Source organism: Miniopterus natalensis, chromosome 4, assembly GCF_054644295.1.
Source record: "Miniopterus natalensis isolate mMinNat1 chromosome 4, mMinNat1.hap1, whole genome shotgun sequence".
Taxonomy (NCBI): domain Eukaryota; kingdom Metazoa; phylum Chordata; class Mammalia; order Chiroptera; family Miniopteridae; genus Miniopterus; species Miniopterus natalensis.
In genome coordinates, this window is record NC_142084.1 from 45,733,998 (window position 1) to 45,753,962 (window position 19,965).

Genomic DNA, 19,965 nt, shown 5'->3' on the forward strand with positions numbered 1-19,965 from the left:
GATACCCAGATTGGCAGAAGCTCAGGTCTGGCTCTGAGGGAGTACTAAGAATCAGTTCCTATAAGTTTCTTTTAATAAGAGGCTATGTTTAACTTAGACCTTTTTATTTTTTAATCCTCACTTGAGGATATGTTTTTATTGATTTTAGAGAGAAGGAGAGAGAGAGAGAGGGAAACATTGATATGAAAGAGAAACATGGATCAGTTGTCTCCCATAGGTACCCTGACTGGAGATTGAACCTAGGTATGTGCCCTGACCAGGAATCGAACCCACAACCTTTTGATTTATGGGACGATACTCCAACTAACTGAGCCACCTGGCCAAGGCTAACTTAGACCTTTTCTCTGTCTAGGCAGATACACAAGTCTTTCATAAATGGCTCTGCCACTATGTCAGTACCTCTAAGGCTGTGTTTACTGAGGCAAATCATCAGCTGCATTTTCGAACTACCAAAACCATGTTTGTGTGGGATAGCCCTGCTCTGCTTGGAGTCCTCAGCAGGGGCTCTCTTTGAGGCTAAGTCCTCTGATTTACTTTAGTCTCCTTCTAGAATTTCTACTCTGTTCCCTCCCTACCCCCATATCCTGGGCAAAGGGCCAAGCTTATAAAACCAGGCTTTGGATCAGGGTTTAGACATACATAACCTATAAAAATGTCAGATTTGGCAATAAATAATCTGCTGTGCAACTGTATTTGGCTCTAAAATGCTATGTGCTTATTAGCAATTGCTCTTACTGGAAACATCTCTTTTGAGATAGGTTGGGGATGATATAAATTTCTAAACCAGTGGGGGAAATCTAGGAACATTTCTTTTACTATCTCCTTATTAAATCTTTTAAAACTACTAAACTCTGATCTTAGGTTCCTGAATGCTCCTGGGGAGGATTATATATTAGTGCAGGAAGGATCATATATTAGTGCGATGTGGTTCTACTGTAATGTTAACCTGTCTAATGTCAGCTAAGTGATTCTTAACCCTGGGCTTTTGGAAATGAGTGGGTGTTTTCCAGTTATTACAGTGACTGACAGGGAGGAGCACGGGTACTGAGTGGACAGGAGCCAGTGATGCCAAACAATGCACAGGACAGTCCTGCAAAACCAAGAATTACCCTGCACAAAATGCCCATAGCACTCCCATGATTGGCAATACTTGTAGTCATCTCCACGTGACTCCTAGATGCATTAACAGTTCCAACACTTTTTTGCTATTCTCAAAACCACTCATAACTTCATATTTTTGTTTTCTCAGGCTCTTCATATCATTCAAGAAAACTTACTTAAATTTGCTCCCTTTTCCCCTTGCAATTTCCTGTCTGTACCCACCATGTTCTCCTTCCTCCCCTCTCAGAGAAAGACATCATTCACCTCCTTTCCAAGGAGAACAGTAGCTCCACCCAAGGCTTTGGTCCCATCCCACCCCATCCCATCCCACCCCAGCTCTTCCTCTTATATGTTTAAACCCTTGCCAGTCCAGCCCTGCCTGGTGTGTCTTAGTTGGTTGGGTGTTGTCCTGTGCACCGAAAGGTTGCCATTTCAATTCCCAGTCAAGGCACATGCCCAGGTTGCGGGCTCGATCCCCATTAGAGGGCATGCAGGAGCCTGTCAGTGTTTTATCTCTCCCTCTCCCATCTTCTCTTTCTAAAAATCAATAAACGAATCTTTAAAAAACAAAATAATACAACCTGCTGTTCTTCCCATCAGTTTTTTCACAACCAAATGCACGCATCCTAACAAATCCTAGCACAAATGATGCTTCCCCTGTGAACCCTCTTTAATCCTAATTTTTACTCTTTAATCACCTTCTTCTTTGCTTTGAAATGCATCTCTCTATCTCGTATTAAAGTTGTATCAACTTTCTGGCACTATGGGCTCCTCGAAGCATACTGAGTATGTTTTGTTCATCCTCTATCCTGTCCTTACATTCTTTCCTTCTGGGCACAAAGCACTGAAGGTAAGCCATAGTAGATGCTTAATAAATATTTCTGACTCTTGGATCACTTTTTCATAGAGTTTTTGTATCAATTTGTAAGCTAGTATTCAGTAGTGAAAATATCTTTTTTAATAAAAAATATCTTTAGTGAAAGAAATCATTAAATGTAACTAATTTTTTGAGAGAGTTTTTTAGGTGAGGCATTTAAAATAGTTTGGATTATTAAATTGTGTTATTTTAGGTCCATTTTCTTTTACTGGTAATAGAATAAATTTTGAGAATGGAAAGTAAAGCTTTTGCAGGAAAGATTAGAAAATTTTATTTTATTATTATTTTTTTAAATTTATCTTTATTGTTGAAAGTATTACAGATATCTCCCTCTTTTTTCCTCATTGATCCCCTCCACCTGGCATCTACGCCCCTCCTCCTCAAGCCGTCACCACACTATTGTCTGTGTCCCTGGGTTATGCATATAAGTTCTTTGATTAATCTCTCCCCACCCACTCCTCCACCCCCGCCTTCCCACTGAGATTCATCAGTCTGTTCCATGCTTCTATGTCTCTGGATCTATTTTGTTCCTCAGTCTATTTTGTTTATTAGATTCCACATATGAGTGAGATCATGTAAAACTGAATCAGGAAGAATCAGAAAACCTGAATAGGCTAATAACAACTGATGAGATCGAAGCAGTAGTAAAAAATACCCCCAGCAAACAAAAGCCCTGGTCTGGATGGCTTCACAGGGGGAGCTTTCTAATTTTTTAAGTTGTAGGTTTAGCTGGTTTGCTAAAAATTTTTCTTGTTTTTTGAGGTAGGCCTGCAGTGCTAAGAACTTCCCTCTTAGGACAGCTTTAGCTGTGTCCCATAGATTTGGGGTTGTTGTGTGTTCATTTTCATTTGTTTCCAAGAAGTTTTTTATTTTTGTCTTGATCTTATTGGTAACCCATTTACTGTTTAATAACATGCTGTTTAGCCTCCATATGTTTGAATGTTTTTGAGTGTTTTTACTGTAGTTGATTTCTAATTTCATGCCCTTGTGATCTGAGATGCTTGATATGATTTCGATATTCTTGAACTTGTAGAGACTGATTTTGTGTCCTAACATGTGGTCTGTCTTTGAGAATGACCCATGTGCACTTGAGAGGAATGGATATTCTGCAGCTTTGGGGTGAAAAATTCTGTAAATATCCACTAAATCCATCTGATCCAGTGTGCCCTTTAGAGTCACTGTTTCTGTGTTGACTTTTTGTCTGAAAGATCTATCCAATGAAGTCAGTGGTATTGCTGTTGATCTCACCCTTAAAGTCCTTAAGGTTATTATTGATAGGTCCTTATTTATTGCCATTTTAATTCCTTATGCCTGTGTTTCTCTCTGTATATCTTATTATTATTACAGCATCCCAGTTACTGTCCAGTTTCTCCTGTAAAGCATTTGGGGCACACCGGCATGCCACATGGCATACAAGTTAGGAAGCTCTGCTTTATGTACATTTTCTACAGCCTTGTTACTGTGCCCTGTGGAATTCTATTTCTTTGATAAACAAACTTTTCTTCATATTTAACCTCTCTCTCTCTTACCAACTTCTTCAATATAACAAAAGCTTTGAAGATATCAACTCATTTGTAATCTCTCCAGTGAAAGCCATTCTGACCTCTTTTCTTCCCTTCCCTCTTAGATTGAACAAATGATTATTTGTTACTATGTGACAACTTCTTGGAATATAACAAAAGAGAAACTCTAGTGGGGAGATAGAAAATTAAACAGCCATAATGTTTAATGTGGCTACAATAGAATGTCTGGGAGAGGGACAAGGTAAGACTGTTCATGTAATCTAGGTCACAGATTATTGTGGCCTAGGCTGAGATAGTAGCAGTAAAGATGAAAAGAAATAAATAGGTATGGTGAATTTTTAAGAGATTGGATGAAGAGGATTTAGATGTGAGGAATGAGGAAGAGGGAGAAATCCAAATTACTCTTGGACTTTTGGGTCAAGCAGCTATTTGCATGGTGCTGTCATTCACTGAAATAGGCAAGACAGAAGGAAGGCAGTTTTGAGGAAAGATGAGTTTTACCTGTGGTATCCAGAAGGAGACATTTGACAGACATTTGGATATATAGGGAGCTCTGGAGAGAGATATCTACCAGAAAGATGGGAGTCATCAGAACAGACACAGTAATTAATTAAAGTCATTAGATAAGATCACTGAAGACCCAGGATAGAACCTAAAGAAACATCAATAATTAAGAAAAAGCAGAGGAAGAGAGGATAACAAGGAGACTAAGAAGCTGCAGTCAGAGACAGTTACATGAACGTCAAGGAAAGGAAATTCAAGAAAGAAAGGTCAACTTTGTTAAAATCTCGTAGATAGATGAAGTAACATAAAGATAGAATTATTCTTTAGATTTAGCCCTAAGGAGTCTATTTGTAATCTTATAAGGAAGTTTCAGTGGAATGGTGGGGATGAAAGCCAGTTGACAGCAGATTTAAAAGTGAATAAGAGATGTGAAAAGGTTCTGATTAAAGATTATGAATGGAGAAAATAGTTGCTGTGGAGGAGAAAAAGCTGACTCGGGGATTTGGGGCACCTGCTGTGCTCAGTGCCAACACAGCACTTAGTAAATGCTTGTGGTGGTGATGGTGCGTGGGCCCCCAGCACCCGTTCCATTCCTAGTTTGTCTTCTCATACTGGAGAGGTTGGTTTCTAGATATGACTAAGATTTTGTCAGATGCCTCTGAAGAGGGTTTGAAAGATAGAAGTTTGGTAAAGTGTGAATGACAGTCAAGGCACTGGAGTTGTGTGGGGGGGTGTTTCATCAGTAGTAGAAGAAATCTCAGTATTCGGCAGCTTTGTAGGTGCTGAGAAGCAAGGCACAGGGCATCTGTTTTTCCATTACAGATTGAGCAGGAGCACTGGGGCTCTAGAACTAACAGATACGGTGTTAGCTTCTTGATTGCTGAATTTTATCTAAGGTGATGCATTCTTTGAGCCAACAACTAGGTGGTAGTTTGGTAATCTCTGTGTTACAACTAAAGGAATAAGATCCTGGAACCACTAGTTCTGGTGGGGGCCTCTGAAAGCCTCACCTTCTTGAATGTAGTAGTAGCAGTGCCACCTACTGGTGGGTCAATTGTATGGTGCAGCAATATTCAACCTTTTTCATCTCATGGCACACATAAACTAATTACTAAAATTCTGCGGTACATCAAAAACATATATTTTCTGCTGATCTGACAAAAGATAAGTATAATTTTGATTCATTCACACCAGACGGCTATTGTTGTGTTGGCTGTTACTTTTTTATTTGACAATCTGAGAGAAAATAGGTCAGTGCCCCGACTAAGTAGTCAAGTATTGCATGTTTTAAAAATTCTTGGGGCACACTGGTTGAAAATTGCTTGTATGGTCTGTTCTGGAAGTCATTCTTGAAGGCTCACTTAGATTCCTACCCTTTTGGTTCTTACAACAATTTTTATATGCACCTAATTTTCTCAATTTTAGGCCTTTCTGCTTAAAATAGGTTTCTATTACCTGCAACTGAATACTGACTGATACAGTGGGCTTATATAATCCTTTTCTCAACACTAGATTTTGTAGCCCAGTAGCTCCCAAAAGCTAGTTTAACAAATACCAGGGGAGTCTGATAAAAGTAGTTTCCAGGGCCCAATTTTTAGAGATTCAGGTTAAATAAATCTTGGATGGTTCTTAAGAATCTAAATTTTAGTAAGACATGGTCCTTGTCTTCAAGGACTTCACAGAGGGTCCAATATCTTCAGTATCTTTTCTCTTCTGATATTTAAATCAGTACTTTTGATCATCTCACCATTCTCACTGCTAGACTCCCAGTGCTGTCACATTCCTTGATAATTTCCACATTGCTTCACAGGTGCCCTTTCCACTGCTGTGCTGAGATGATTCATTATGCTAATCACCTATCAAATATGCTGAACTCAGGGTTTCTTTCCTTCAGTTCTAACAACCCTCTTAACCTTACTTCTGCTCGTCACAAACAAGGACACAGCATGCTGTCATTCTTATTCGGAAATATTTCACGTGTCCAGGATTTTGACTTTAAAACCCTTTCTCTGTGTGTAACCTCTTTTCATCCTTTTACTTCTACTATCCAACTCACAGGCTGATCATGCAGGGTGGGGCAAAAGTAGGTTTACAGTTGTTTGTATAGAAAATAATACAATAATTAATAAATAACAAGAATAAACTCTGTGTTTCTCATACTCAAAAGTGTAAACCTACTTTTGCCCCACCCTGTATGCTATTGCTCTTCAGTTTGTTTCAGTGAATATTTAGTATTTGAATAAAGTAATAAAGTACATTCTCTATGAATGTAACAGTTCCTTGTATATTTAGTATTAAATTAAGTTAAATCTTCTGTGTGTAAGTAGAACCCAGCTATAGATTTATGCCCACATTTGGTTTTCCCAGGAGATGGCTGTACAGTCTACTAAAACATATATTGTCCTGAAGCCTGGGTCACCTAAACCCACCACAATCTACTAAAACACATCGTGTCCTGAAGCCTGGGTCACCTAAACACACCTCCTCTTTAAATATTTAAGCAGATGTGGTATATTTATTGATCTCTAAGGATGTTGATAGAATCCTACCAGTTCATCCCCTCCCTCTCACTCTGCCCCCTCTGTTATTTGTAGAATGTCTTGGGATTAGAGTCATTTGCGCTAGGGACTGAAAGACTAATTACCTTGTGTCATTCCAACTTTGTACTTATTAACTTGCTCTAATCATTTGGACTAACTAGCGTTAATAGCATGGGGTGTTGAATTTAAACGTTATTTCAGAAAAATTTGAAAATAGTAGGGTCACTGTCAGTATTTGTATAACATTGGAATCCATACTTGAGAGCCGAACCCTAGGAAACGTGTAGACCTAGAAGTGCAATTTTTGATTTTGTTAACCAGAGAAGCATGTGGCTACTACATGGCTTACCTTCTGATCAGCAATACCACCCCCCATTCACCTCCCTCACCACACACACACACAGACACACACACAGACACAGACACACACAGACACACACACACACAGACACACACACACACACACACACACACACACACCCGGAAATTTTCTTGAAAACAAAGAACATGGTTTGGCATTCTTTCTGATAAATTCACCAGAGTAATTGGATCTTAATCTTTCCTACCAGTACTAAGGAATACCCCACAAAGCATCTCTTTGAGTATCTTTGAATGACTTACTGCTTAGATTGATTCCTAAAGGTCTGGGATTTTCTTCGTATAGCATCATTTTCTAGGAGTGTTCAAACAAGTTAAATCATGAAAACTATAATACACTTAAATTTAAGATTTTTATTTTCTAGATAAATAAAATTGGAGAAAAATCATATTCTTTCCTTTGCCATTTGATAACTTCACTGAGAAGGACGGTGTAAATATGTTTCTAGTTGCTTTAAGCATACCTATATGGTGACAAGCAATACCAACACTGGCCAATGAGACAGTTGAATTTCACTAGTATATTCTGAGATTTAGTCTGATCATCTGCTGTTTCTATTGGTAGATTCTGTGCAGATACATTTTCTTTCTTGTGTTTTCATTTAATACTTTCCAGACTATAATCAATTGATTTGTTCTACTTTTCTATGTAATTCACCAATAATAATGTAGGCCGAACTGACAGGAAATTCTGCCGGAAGTTGGATCTCTAAGGAATACTGAAACCAAGCTCAGCGCATTGAAGGAAGTAATTAAGAAGGCTCCTATTTGTGTAGGCATGCTAGCTAAGCCAGCCAGAACAGAGGACTTTTATGTTTTTATGAGCTTTTATCAAATTTAAAGTATGCTACATTTTAAGACAAGAATTTGTTATTAGCAATGCTACTCTATAAATATTTACTTTAAAAAATTATTCTTAATGTAGCTTAAGGATAACTTTTTGAAATAAATGGCCTAGATGTGCCAATTCAATTTGAAAAATTAAAAAGGAATAAATACCACAGATATTTCCTAGTTAACTATATTTAGACATACTATATTGTGTGTATGTGCCATATAATACTCCAGCTGTGTTATAACCGTCAATGGTGAAATATTATAGAAGTCACCTGGTTCATTCCCTTACTTTAGAAAGGGCTGCTCCTGTATTATCCTTGGAACATGGTTGGCTAATGTGGTTTCTTACCTCTTGCTCTTTCACTTTGCTTTTCTTCATTGTGTTTTCAGTGAGGTACTCTCCATGTCCCTACCTGTTGCTGGTGGAAGTGGGCTTCTTGCGATGTCACGAGAAAAAGAATTTTCTGAGACTTGCAAGGGAAAATGAATGATTTTTATTTGTGTGAAATTAAACGCTTGAATTTCCAAGGTCCCATTTTCCTCCATCTAGCCAAGGAAAAAGTCCTGCTGTGTCTTCAGCAGAGCTAGGATTAAAGCCACTGCCCAGAGCATCTGCTCCATATTTGCACAGTCCAGTCCAGCATCAGGCTAGCTTAGCTTGTGTTCCCAGCTGCAGTCCACTGTGTGTGCAGTGCACATGGCTGTGGTCCATGTGGCTTACAGGGCCAAAGGGCTATGGAGGGAACATAGATGAGAGCAAGGAAGCAGGAGCAAAGCCAGAGGAACAAGAGAGAGAGAATTCCTTTGTACAGTATTCCCGAATTTTCAAGGGCTTGCACTGAGGTCCGCCCTCCTTGTCAATGATATTTGTTTCCAGGTTAGACTGACAGGAAAGTACCTTCCCCGCATCACCCCGACTACTGCGCATGCTTCCATCTCCCCTTTGTTGGACCCCTTCCCCCAGTGATTTGCAGGGAATGGACCGGTGGTTCCTGGGGAAGTGTAAAGTTGCAGCTTCGTGGTGAAGCTGCCCAGATGGCCATGCTTATAATGTCTGGCCTTTCCTTTGCTTTCTTCCCATTATTAATAACTAGCTAATTACAGTGGTAACAGTTACAGTTATGGTCATACCAGCCCTTGTATGGTGTTCACCATTTGCCAAGCACTGGTGCACTTTTCATGTGCTGACTCATGTCACCCTTACAGCCACACCCTTATATATCACCTCCAAACTTCTTTTCTTGCCCTTCTCATTGAACTCAACTCTGACTTTAGATATGATCTCTCTTCTTATATTGTCATGTTCATACTTCCTATTCTTGTTATTTCTGACTTTATTTCCCTACTTCTGTCACTATTTTATCTTTCTATAATTTTTTTTCTCCTTTCTATGACTTTTTTTTCATTACTTTCACTTTTCTTAAAATCCTTAGCTGACAGTCTTTGCTGGGCAGTGAGCATTCAGGGTGAGTGCTTAGCACTTCCAAGGCTGAGCTGCTTACTTTTTGGTGGGGGGTGGAGAGGAGGGGTAGGTGAGGCAGACAGGCAGGTTGGGGTGCCTGGGAAGTCTAATGGGCTTGGCAAGCAACATTTGCAATGAATGGTGTGCAGTACAGTTTGGGTCCAGTTATTTTGCTATTCAGGTTAGCAATCTGGAGAAAGACAAAGGCCCACCTTTTCTGATGAGTATTAGAGTACATCCTTCCCAGCAGAAACCTAGAGCAGTGTTTAAGAGACTTGAGTTTGCATAGGTCACTTGCAGTGCTTGTAAAGATTGCAGAGCCCCACCCACATTGCTTCATGTACTGGGTAAGGATTAGAAATTTGCAATTCTGACTAGCTCTTAGACTATGTAGATGCTGCCTGCACACAGATCACTGTTTGGGTAACACTACTTTGCAGTTCTTTCCATTTTTCTCATTCCTAATTTAAATAATTCTGAATGTGATGCCAGAGGGGCCAGTCTCAGTAGGGACTCGTTCCCGGAGCCAAAAGAGCACTTGGCTTTGAGCAGGAAAGAATTTAAGACAGGAGCCAGACAAGAGGCTAAAGTGGAAAAGCAGGTTTTATTGAGCAGAGGGGACAAGCAAGAAAAGCCACTCTACAGACAGAGTAGCGGTCTCTCCTCACAAGAGAAGGGAGACCAGAAGGAAAAACTGCCCCATAGACAGAGTAGCAAGCAGACTCTCCTCCCGTGAGAAGGAAGAGAAACTCCGACCATCTCTAGAGGTTGAGCTTATATCTGTTCGTACGTGGCTGGTATGGGGAAATAGAGTGGGAAAGGTTGGGATTAACTTTACCTTTACATGGTATATTTTGAGGCCTTGTGTTTTCAATTTATGGTACAGGTAAATGATAAGGTATGAGTGAATAGCTATTAATCAATCTTTGCTGGAATTTTTTTTTTCCGGAGGCTCGTAGTGATCTGCTTGCATCTCTGGTCAGCTGAGTTCTGTGTCAGGAAGCCTGTAGCAGGCCCCTGACTTAATTTTGTTCGACTTCGTTGATGTGTATAGTTCTCATGCCCCTCTCATATATTAGATGCACTTCAAGGCCAATCACCTGTATCCTTTCTGTGGAAATTATCTGCAGGCAATCCCTGTAGAGTGATGTTTACTCATTAGATTATTTTCTTATGGTTAAATAACACAAATTTCTTTAGCTTTTTATAGAAATCTGTTTTATAAATCTTTCACCACTCCTATTGCTCTCTTCTATTGCCTCTACCAGTTGTCCGCATCATTCTCCAGTTGTAGATATGAAAAAGGAACTTAATTTACGTAGTGTTTAAATTTATGTAGTGTTTAAATTGAAGAGACTTGTCTAATTAAGAGCTTGGTGTGTAGATTAATTTTTGGTTCCTGTATTAGCTATAGCTATGTTGGCGGTGAGAACAGCACCAGATGTTAGACAGGTGGAGTCAGACCAGACCTTGGTTCAGCAAAACAATAATATGACAACGAAACAAAAATCAGAGAAATAGAACATTTGGAACTAGAGTAGACCAATTAAACGGCAAGCCTTGAGTAGCAATACAAAATTGAAAGAGCAATTCCAGGGAAAATAATTGGGTCAGTATGCCAGTGCCCATGCAAATATGTTTTCTATCTATGTCACATAGTTATCACTTAATACATGCCACCTTTTGCAGTCCTTTGTTGTGTATGTCTTATCTTCTGCATTTAAGGCCTTTCAAGGTGGAGATGATGTCCTATACCTTTTCATATTGCCAGCACTTAATATAGCATATGTTCCCAATTTACTATTGATTCATGAAAGTGAGCACACAGGACATAATCTGATTGGCAAATAAAATGGTCACTGAATCCAGTTTTTTGAAGCTTACCAGGTAATTTCCCATCAACCATATCAAAGACCCATGTGTAGTAGCATCTAAGCCCAGCCACAATGGCCTGCAAGTAGAAGGCCATTAGCATATATTAAGCTTTATCCATTCAACGGGTATTATTTAGTGAAAGTCTGTCTAACTTACTCAGGGTTTTTCAGCACTTATTTATTCACTTATTTCTCCTCACAACCTTCTTGTGACCCTGGGAAGGAAGTACAGTGCACAATGATGAAATAATTTACCTAAAGTCACAGTAGTTGACCCAGGATCAAACCCAGGCAGTCTACCTCCCAAGTCTGTGCCCTTGATCACTCCATCACCTGACTTCAACAAGGGAATGCCCATGAGCCTCCCTCTCTGCAGCCAGGTGACACTCCCCCTTGCATTATTTCTTCTTGCAGAGCTGGACACTGATGCTTCCAAGGTATAATGGGATATATGATATGTGTGGTTTGGAGCTTTACCCTGATCTAGCACTGATAAGCTTAAAGTAATTCAACTTTAAATAATATGAATCAGTCTTGGCCAACATTTCATTTTTCTTTGAGCTCATGAAGGACCTTATAATATTCTCTTGTCACCCACTGCCCTAGATCGTTATGGAAGGCTGGTATATATGCTGCACAGCAGGGCAGAAGTATTTAAAAGTATGATTAATAACAGTTCTCATATATAAATTTTAATTTCCTCATTAAGCCCACATTACACCTGGTTATATGTATAAGGGAAAAAATGGGTCAAATTTATATTAACAGTCATCAACTGACAAAGGAAGTAGTAACCTAGGGCAGGTTTTCTTATTTAAAATTAATCTTTGCTTGAAATAACACATGTAGAAATTGCTCTTAAACATGGCTTTAATTTGAGTAATAATGAATGTACTTAATAATATGTAAAATTGCACAGTGGGGAAAAAACCCCAAAGGCTAGTTGTTTCAGTTCCTTGAAGGTAAAATGTTTAAGAGGAAAAAATAATCCTTTCTGATACCAGTCTTACAATTAACACAATATATGCTGCATGAAGATGTCAAAACAAAATGAAAAATAGTTTTAAAGACGTTGTTGATGAAGCTGTCTCCTGTCAATCTTTATTCTAGAACAAATGATGGATTTATAAACTCATATTTGTGCCTGTGCAACCAATCAGGATATTTATTCTACTTCCATATTAATTTTATTGGTTTTATTCATAGTTTTCTATTACATTTGTTTCCATGTTTTTATTCAAGAAATTAACAAAAACTTGTTTAAAATATCATAACTGAAGGAAAATAGTTTATTACTAGATAACAGTATATCTGTCCTATATCTAAGCAGTTCAGCTAGCTTTTCCCTTTTCATTTAATTTCCCTCTTTCTGCCTCTACTCCTTTCACAGATACACATCTTGGTCCAAATACCCTGTTTCACACTGCTCTGGACAGTGTTGATGTACACATAAGCATAAATATACCATATGTAAAACAGTCCATTAGTACATACTGTTAATGTATGTGTGTGTGTGTTTATAAACATTTTTTCCATGCTCTAAGCGCAATGAGCACCAGACAGAAGTTACAGTATAAGTTTGTCTTGTGATCATTAGTAAATCTTCCCTGTGAACACTCTCTTGAACTGTCTATTGAGATATTCTGACATCAGCATATACTTTGTGGTATATGGTTAAGTCCATGATCAAAGGCTAATACTGCTGGAAGGCAAAAAACAAAACAAAAATAAAACTTTCTGATACTAGCCTCATGATTAACACAATATATGCTATGTGTGGACTTCTTCCTTGCCACCACCAATTTTGTGTCCTAACAAACATTTCTGAATTCTAAGGCTGGTAGCAGCGTGCTAGCACTAATGCTAAGTCTGTAGCAAAGAAACTGGAAGGATGCTTCTTCTGTGGGTTAAAATGCAAGTTGTACTTGAAAAGCATAAGGCTTTTTCAAACTAATTGTCAGTGACGGTGGGAAAAAGTCACTTTAGGTTTGGTGGAAGCCCATCGCTGATACAAAAAGCATCATTACCATTGCTGATACTTGGGAGGACTGACCAGTAACTGTAAGGATGGTGGCTGGAAGAAACTATGACTAAATCTAACCAGGGCCTTAGGAAGAGGGGCTGCTAATATACAGCACTAGACATGCATATTCATAAGGACCGTGCTGTACCTATCCTGTAACGTGCTTTCCAGTTAAAGCTGCCATTGCAGTTTACCTCCCATCCATGTGGTATGTGTGTACCTAAAATGACTTCCAACTCTGGAAGGACCTTCGGAGGGTTAGATTGGAAGTATCAGGATAAATGTATGGTTTTTAGTAAATGAAGACAGATGTGGAAATAGATATAGATTATAATGTATATGTGCATGTGGATATGTATATGTATATATACACCTGTTTCCTTCTTCTGTTGGCTGAGAGGGCCCAGAAGCAATGAACTTAGCACGTGTCCAGTTTTTATTTCTAAGTACCATTGTACACTAGAGGAAATAAAGGCTGTGCGGAGAAATGATTGACTGTAGGATTGGGGTGAGAAGGGAAAAGGTTAAACTTGGAATATCTTGGGGTGGCCACAAGTAGAGAAGTGCTCAGAGAATGATGGAGATAAATCAAAACAATACATGCGCCAGTCTGAAGGAGCTCCCATAAGACAAACTTGGAATAATTTGACTATCAAAATAAGCAAAATATTGATTGTAATCCATTGAATAAAATAGGAATACAATGAGATCCGAAACAATACTAATAAGTAGGGGAGAATGGGAAGCTTTTCATTGTGATGGAAATCTAACTCCTTAGAATGATGAAAATTGAAAAATTACCACTTGGCAATGTTTTGGGTTCCTGGGCCCAATTTCAGTGTATGTGGGGATGTTCCCACATGATCACCAATTCCCTGGACACCAACTGGATGACCCACAATTCAACTCTTGTCTGACACTATCTACCAGGAGACAGCATCAGATCCTACAGGTTAAGGGCTCAGTCCTACAAGACTGTCCCTCCGCCACACTACAGAGGCCAGTCACAAGCCCAGGCTGTTTGTTACCTGTATTTCTGACCAACTGACTATAAATCAGAGGTTCACATTACCCCTCCATGGTTTTGATTAATTTGCTAGAGCTGCTCACCGGACGTAGGAAACCTGTTTACTCACTAGATTATCAATTTATTATAAAAGAGTATAACTCGGGAACAGCCAAATGGAACAGATGCATAGGGATAGAGCACGGAGTTTCTATGCGCTCTCCAGGCAGGCCATTCTCCCTCCACATTCACCAACCTTGAACCTGTCGTTTGGAGTTTTTATAGAGACTTCATTACATAAGCACTATTGATTAAATCGTTGGATATTGGCAATTGATTCAACCTTCCACCCCTCTCCCCTCCCCTTTAATCACATAGTTGGTTCCTCTGGTGACTAGGTCTCATCCCATGGTGATCTAGGATCATTGCAAAAGTCACCTCATTAACATAACAACAGATATCTTTATCACTTGAGAAATTCCAAAGGTTTTAGGAGCTTTGTGCCCGAAACTCTGAGGAAGACTATATATATATATCACAATATCACAGGCAACCATCTTAGTAATAACTGATTCAAGCAAGAATCATCAGTGGATGAAAAAACTATGATAGAAAGTTGGATATTACGAGGGTATACACATAGTCTCAAAGTATCACCCCATAAGATATACAGAGTGTCCATAAAAATATATACACACTTTAACAGCTGATAGCTCAATTTTTGAAAATTAAATGTATTTTAATAAACACTGTCTTTATAGTTATTCAAAGTATGTGTATTACATTTTTGGGGGACACCCTATAAATTACAAAAGGAAAATAGTAACTTTACAATGGATAAGCCTGGCAGATATATGTTAACTGATCAAAGTTATCATCACTAGTGTCCATGTCTTGCAGCCTAAGACCACCAGGAACACAGCGATAGTTGACCAAGCTGCGTTTATGAATTGTTGCAGTGAGGGAGAATTCACAAAATGGGAAGCTGTGGGACATCTCAGTGAGATGCAGAACATAGGACTTACAGGATTGGGGCCTGTGTTAGATAATTTGGGGGAGGGGTTAAGGAAGTGGTTCTGGATTGGGTGCTGCCAGGAAGCGGGTAATTTTATCATTGGCTCTTATTAAATCTTCCATAGAAGGTAGGGAGACTAGACTGAAGCTAGAGCAGTAATTGGTAAAGAAGCCACAGGCATCATACAGTGGGGCAAACGTAGGTTTACAGTTGTGAGTGCGTGAAACAGAGTTTATTCTGGTGTTATTTTATTAATTATTGTATTATTTTCCATAAAAACAACTATAAACCTACTTTTGCCCCGCCCTGTGTTAGCTGGGATAGAGGGATGTCTGGCCATTTGTGTGATGAGGACACTGTTCATTGTTTTGTCTGTGTTCAGGCGTGATGGGGGGGGCTTGGCTAAGTGGTGTTCTAGGAAATAGTTCATGTTCAACAGAACACCAAGGCCGGGTTGTGAGGGCCAGCATATCTCCTAGCAACAGCAGGGCCAAGCTGGTGGCGTTCTCAGATCCCAGATGTCAGACACTGACTGCTTTTCCCTTTCTCATTAGTAGTGACACAAGTAACATGTGCCTATGGGTATGAAAGGAAAACAGCATCACTCTGTGGCATTCCTGCCATAAATGCAAAACATGAATCTAATCATGAGGAAACATCAAACACACATTTATGGAGATGCTACAAAATAGCAGGCCTGCATTCCTCAAAACTGTCAGTGCCAAGAAAGAAAGTGACTGAGGAGTTGTTCTAAAGGAGACACGCCAAACAGAACAGCTGCCTGCAATGTGTGGTTTAGGCTTTTCTTTTGCTATAACAGGCATTACTGGGACAATTGACAAATTCTAAATAAATATGTAGATTAGAGAGTTGTAGCAGTACTAATTTTCTGAATTTGATAATTATGTTGTGACATGTAAGAAAATGTCTTTACTTTTGGGAAACACTTTGAAGAACTTAGGGGTTATAGGTCATCGTATCTGCAGCTTATGTCAACATATCTCAAACAGTTCAGAAAAAGAAATTGTGTGTTTGTGTGTGTGTGTGGGGTACACAGAGAGAAAGAGAAAGCTAGAAATATAGATAAAAAGGATACAGCAAGATTTGGAAAATCTGGGTGAGGAATATATGGGAATTCTTTATACAATTTTTGCAACTGTTCTGGAAGTTTGTAGTTATGTCAAAATTAAAAATTATTACAAAAAATTGCCTTTTTCTTCCCATTTACCAAGTGCTTTTCTTGTTTGAGTAAAGATATTCTGGGTGGATGCAGCTTTGGTGTTTCACTCACTGCCTTCTGGAGTAAAATTTTTATGTATATTTAAATGTGAATTTCCTACCTTAATTTATTTTATGGCTATCATAAGGCTGACTTCCCAGGTTTCCTTGGGAGGTAGATATTTCCTTTAGCAGTCTTTATATTTGGTAAAATTTGTTATAGTTCATCTTTCTTTTCTTAATTCTGTAGATATGAATTGCCAGGAATATATGCATTAAACTTTGTTTTGAAAAATTCCCTCGGTGGTGGAGGCACTGCCTCCCTGAGAAGCGACCCACAGGTAAGCATCTAAACATTGAATGTTTTCTTTCTCCCACATTGTGTTGACATCAGCCTGTATCAACAACATCCTATAAAACATAACACATACACATACAGAGCTCTCAGTTCAGAAGGAGGAAGAAAATAGGAGTAAAGTCTTTTTGGATAACTTAGTAAAACTCTGTTATCTTCATTTATTTTATTTTATTTTTTAAATTTATCTCTATTGTTGAAAGTATTACAGATGTCCCTCTTTTTCCCCCATTGATTCCCTCCACCCAGCATCCGCCCCCCCAAGGCCTTCTCCACACTTTGTCTGTGTTCATGGGTTATGCATATAAATTCTTTGATTAATCCCCCCCACTCCCCTACCCCCACCTTCATTATCTTCATTTAAATGAGTGTGACCTTAGAGAATTTGAAGATCCTATAGCAAGAGAGGAAACTTAGTAGTGTATCTCCACATTTAAGAAAATAGTTACTGCCTGGCCGTGGGTGGCTCAGCGGTTGAGCGTCGCCCTAGGATCCAGGCGATCGGGGTTTGATTCCCGGTCGGGGCACATGCCTGGGTTGCCGGCTCGATCCCGTCAGGGTGCAGGAGGCAGCCGATCGGTGACTCTCTCATCATTGATGTTTCTCTCTCTCCCTCCCTCTCCCTTCCTCTCTCTGAAATCAATAAAGATATATATATTAAAAAAAAAAATAGTTACTATATGACCTGATCTTGAAGCTAAAGAGCATTTGGCATTCTGTAAATTAAGGAGAGCCATTATTTGAAGTAAAGAAAGTTATTATCTTACTATCATGGTCCAGAACCAGCTGAAGCCAGATACTATGGAATTGGGTTGAAATATGTCTGGGTCATCCTAGGTAGGAACTAAAATCAGTAACTTAACTCGGTCCACTATATTCCTTAGCCTTAAATATTGCCTGTTATTTAATCTGTCCTTTGAATCATCTTATACTCATGAAGTCACCCTAAGCTATACAGTAGCCATTGCATAAAGGAAAGAATTATAAAGTTGATAAAAACATCTTACATCTTCAGCTATGCTCCTTGTTAAGCCAATGGCCTATAGGCGTCATTGATGAAATTAAAATTACTTGTAGTTTTATGCCGAATCACTAGCAGAACAGAGGTACTTCAGTTCCTTTTCAGGGGTGGGAAACCTTTTTTCTACCAAGGGTCATTTGGATATTTATAACATCATTCAAGGGCCATACAAAAGTATCAACTTAAAAATTACCCTGCTGTATTTGGTCAAACATTTAACTCACCCCTAATGTGATGGCTGGAACTGCTTGTCTTTGGTGAGGCCTTGGGAGGACCAGACCCTGCCTCGTGCTGGATGTTCCCCCCTCCTGCTTTATATATTCAATTTACTTTCATGTTTATCTGTTTATTTTGCTCTGTGATTCTTACTATCCCCTTAAACATTTATTTCTCTATCATTTTCTTGCAATTAGTACATTCCCATATAAACACTGAGTTTCTGATTTGGGAACTGTATGTCCCTTGTACACATTAACCTCTCTTCATTTTGTTCTTCACATAGAATTCGTCTAGTAGTAATATATTTTATTTATAACTGTGTTCCCTCAGTATGTGTTTTTGAAATGTATTGTCATTATAGCAAATAAAATCTTATTTACCCAAATTATTTATATAGAAATCACTTTTTTAAAATGTGTGACATGAACATTAATAACTGTAATAGAATCCTTTTCACACTTGGTACTGTTCTGTTTGTTTTGTTCAACAGGGCAAAGCGCTTGGACAAATGGTTCTGGACTTCCAGATAAAAGATGTTCCTGATTTAAAGTCATTAGTAGGTGGCTAAAAGAGCTTTAGCTTTGGGAAATGTATTCTTAGTACAAATGCAAAATTGAATAGAAAGTAAAATGTAGAAAATACGCATTAAAGTAACACTAGCTTGGTAGATTGAATGCCATCATTAAAAATGTGGTCACTCACAGGTAGAATAGGTGATTTTTAACAATATAGAACTACAAATACCAAAGATACATGTGAGACACACAACAGAAGTGATAGATATATCCCAGAGGTCTTTGGTGATGTTCTTTTTTCTGTCAAGCATATACTTTAAAAACCTCATAAACTGTGATTTGTTTAATAATATATTCACTTTTAGAGTCTCTCTCTCTCTCTCTGATCCGCAAATCCATGCTGGGATAATCTTGTTATTTGTTTGAAGACCATCTTACTCTTCTTTGTAAATGTTTTTAAACATCATGTTACCTATTCTAAACAATCTTTATGCATAAGCATACAGATTAAGTTCAGGTTCAAAGAAGCAGTCTATTCATTATTAGAAAATTTTAACACATTTGTAGTATTCCTCAAACTGAATTAAGAAAAAATAGAAAATATCTGAATATTTTATCCTCAGTAGGAAAAAGTTTGAAAACTTAATGACATGATGTCCTAATACTTTGAACTAAAGTTAAATTCAAGGTTTGCTATATAACTATTTTCATATTTTAGTCCAGGGGACAACTTTAACCACTTTTAATCAACTATCAATATTTTATGTTCCATGGTAAATAGTATGGTGATGATTTTGGAGTGATTTGATATAAAAAATGTGATTAAGAATTTTAATGAATTACTCTGATAACCCTGATTTTCCGTAGTGCCTATCATTAATATGTTACCCTTATCAGTACCCCACCACACCCCTCATTTAATACTAGAGATTGAAATCACTATGTGAGAGCCTATTGTCACGTAACAAATGAGGGAAAAGATCAAGCTCCTAGGAACATGCATGTAAAATTTAATGTAAATAAATGCTCCAAATGTTAATGGAGCATTTTTTGTTTAGCTTTTTACATAAGCAAATGACCAATATTCATGCATGAATTTCTTGTGGCATCTATGTAGACTTTGCCAGCTGGTTGAGTTTGGGAGTTTTCTTCTTTAGAGTCTACAGCACAGACTAAAGCAAAGGCAGTACAGTCTTTTTGGCTGCAACTTCCAGATGTTTCTAGAGCTGCACTTCGTATCTGCTTTCTCGTTTCCTGTCTCAGAGGAACAAAAGTCCTTACTCATCCCCAGTTCTAACTCTCTACCTGTAGTTTTGATGGCACTGCTTCCCATGTCTTCTAGGACTACTTTCATCAGCTATCCTATTTTTCTTTGCTATACATTTTTCCTCTCCCCTGATTTCCCTCCCTTTATGTACATATATTTTCATATGCTCCCCATTTAAAACAAAAAGCAAACGAACAAGACACTTTTCATTTGATCCTCTCTTGCCTTTA

The 19,965-nt window shown here is 38.4% G+C and overlaps 1 protein-coding gene across 1 annotated transcript in view; it reads left to right on the forward strand.

The window, feature by feature from the left end:
• LOC107525578 (uncharacterized) overlaps positions 1-19,733 on the forward strand; it is an 85,703-nt gene extending 65,970 nt beyond the window's left edge. Inside the window, exons 19-20 of the mRNA XM_087816139.1 lie at positions 16,609-16,699; positions 18,444-19,733. Coding sequence (XP_087672265.1) covers positions 16,609-16,699; positions 18,444-18,521 — 169 coding nt within the window. The 3' untranslated portion in view covers positions 18,522-19,733. The remainder of the gene's footprint in view (positions 1-16,608; positions 16,700-18,443) is intronic.
• Positions 19,734-19,965: the final 232 nt, after the last annotated feature.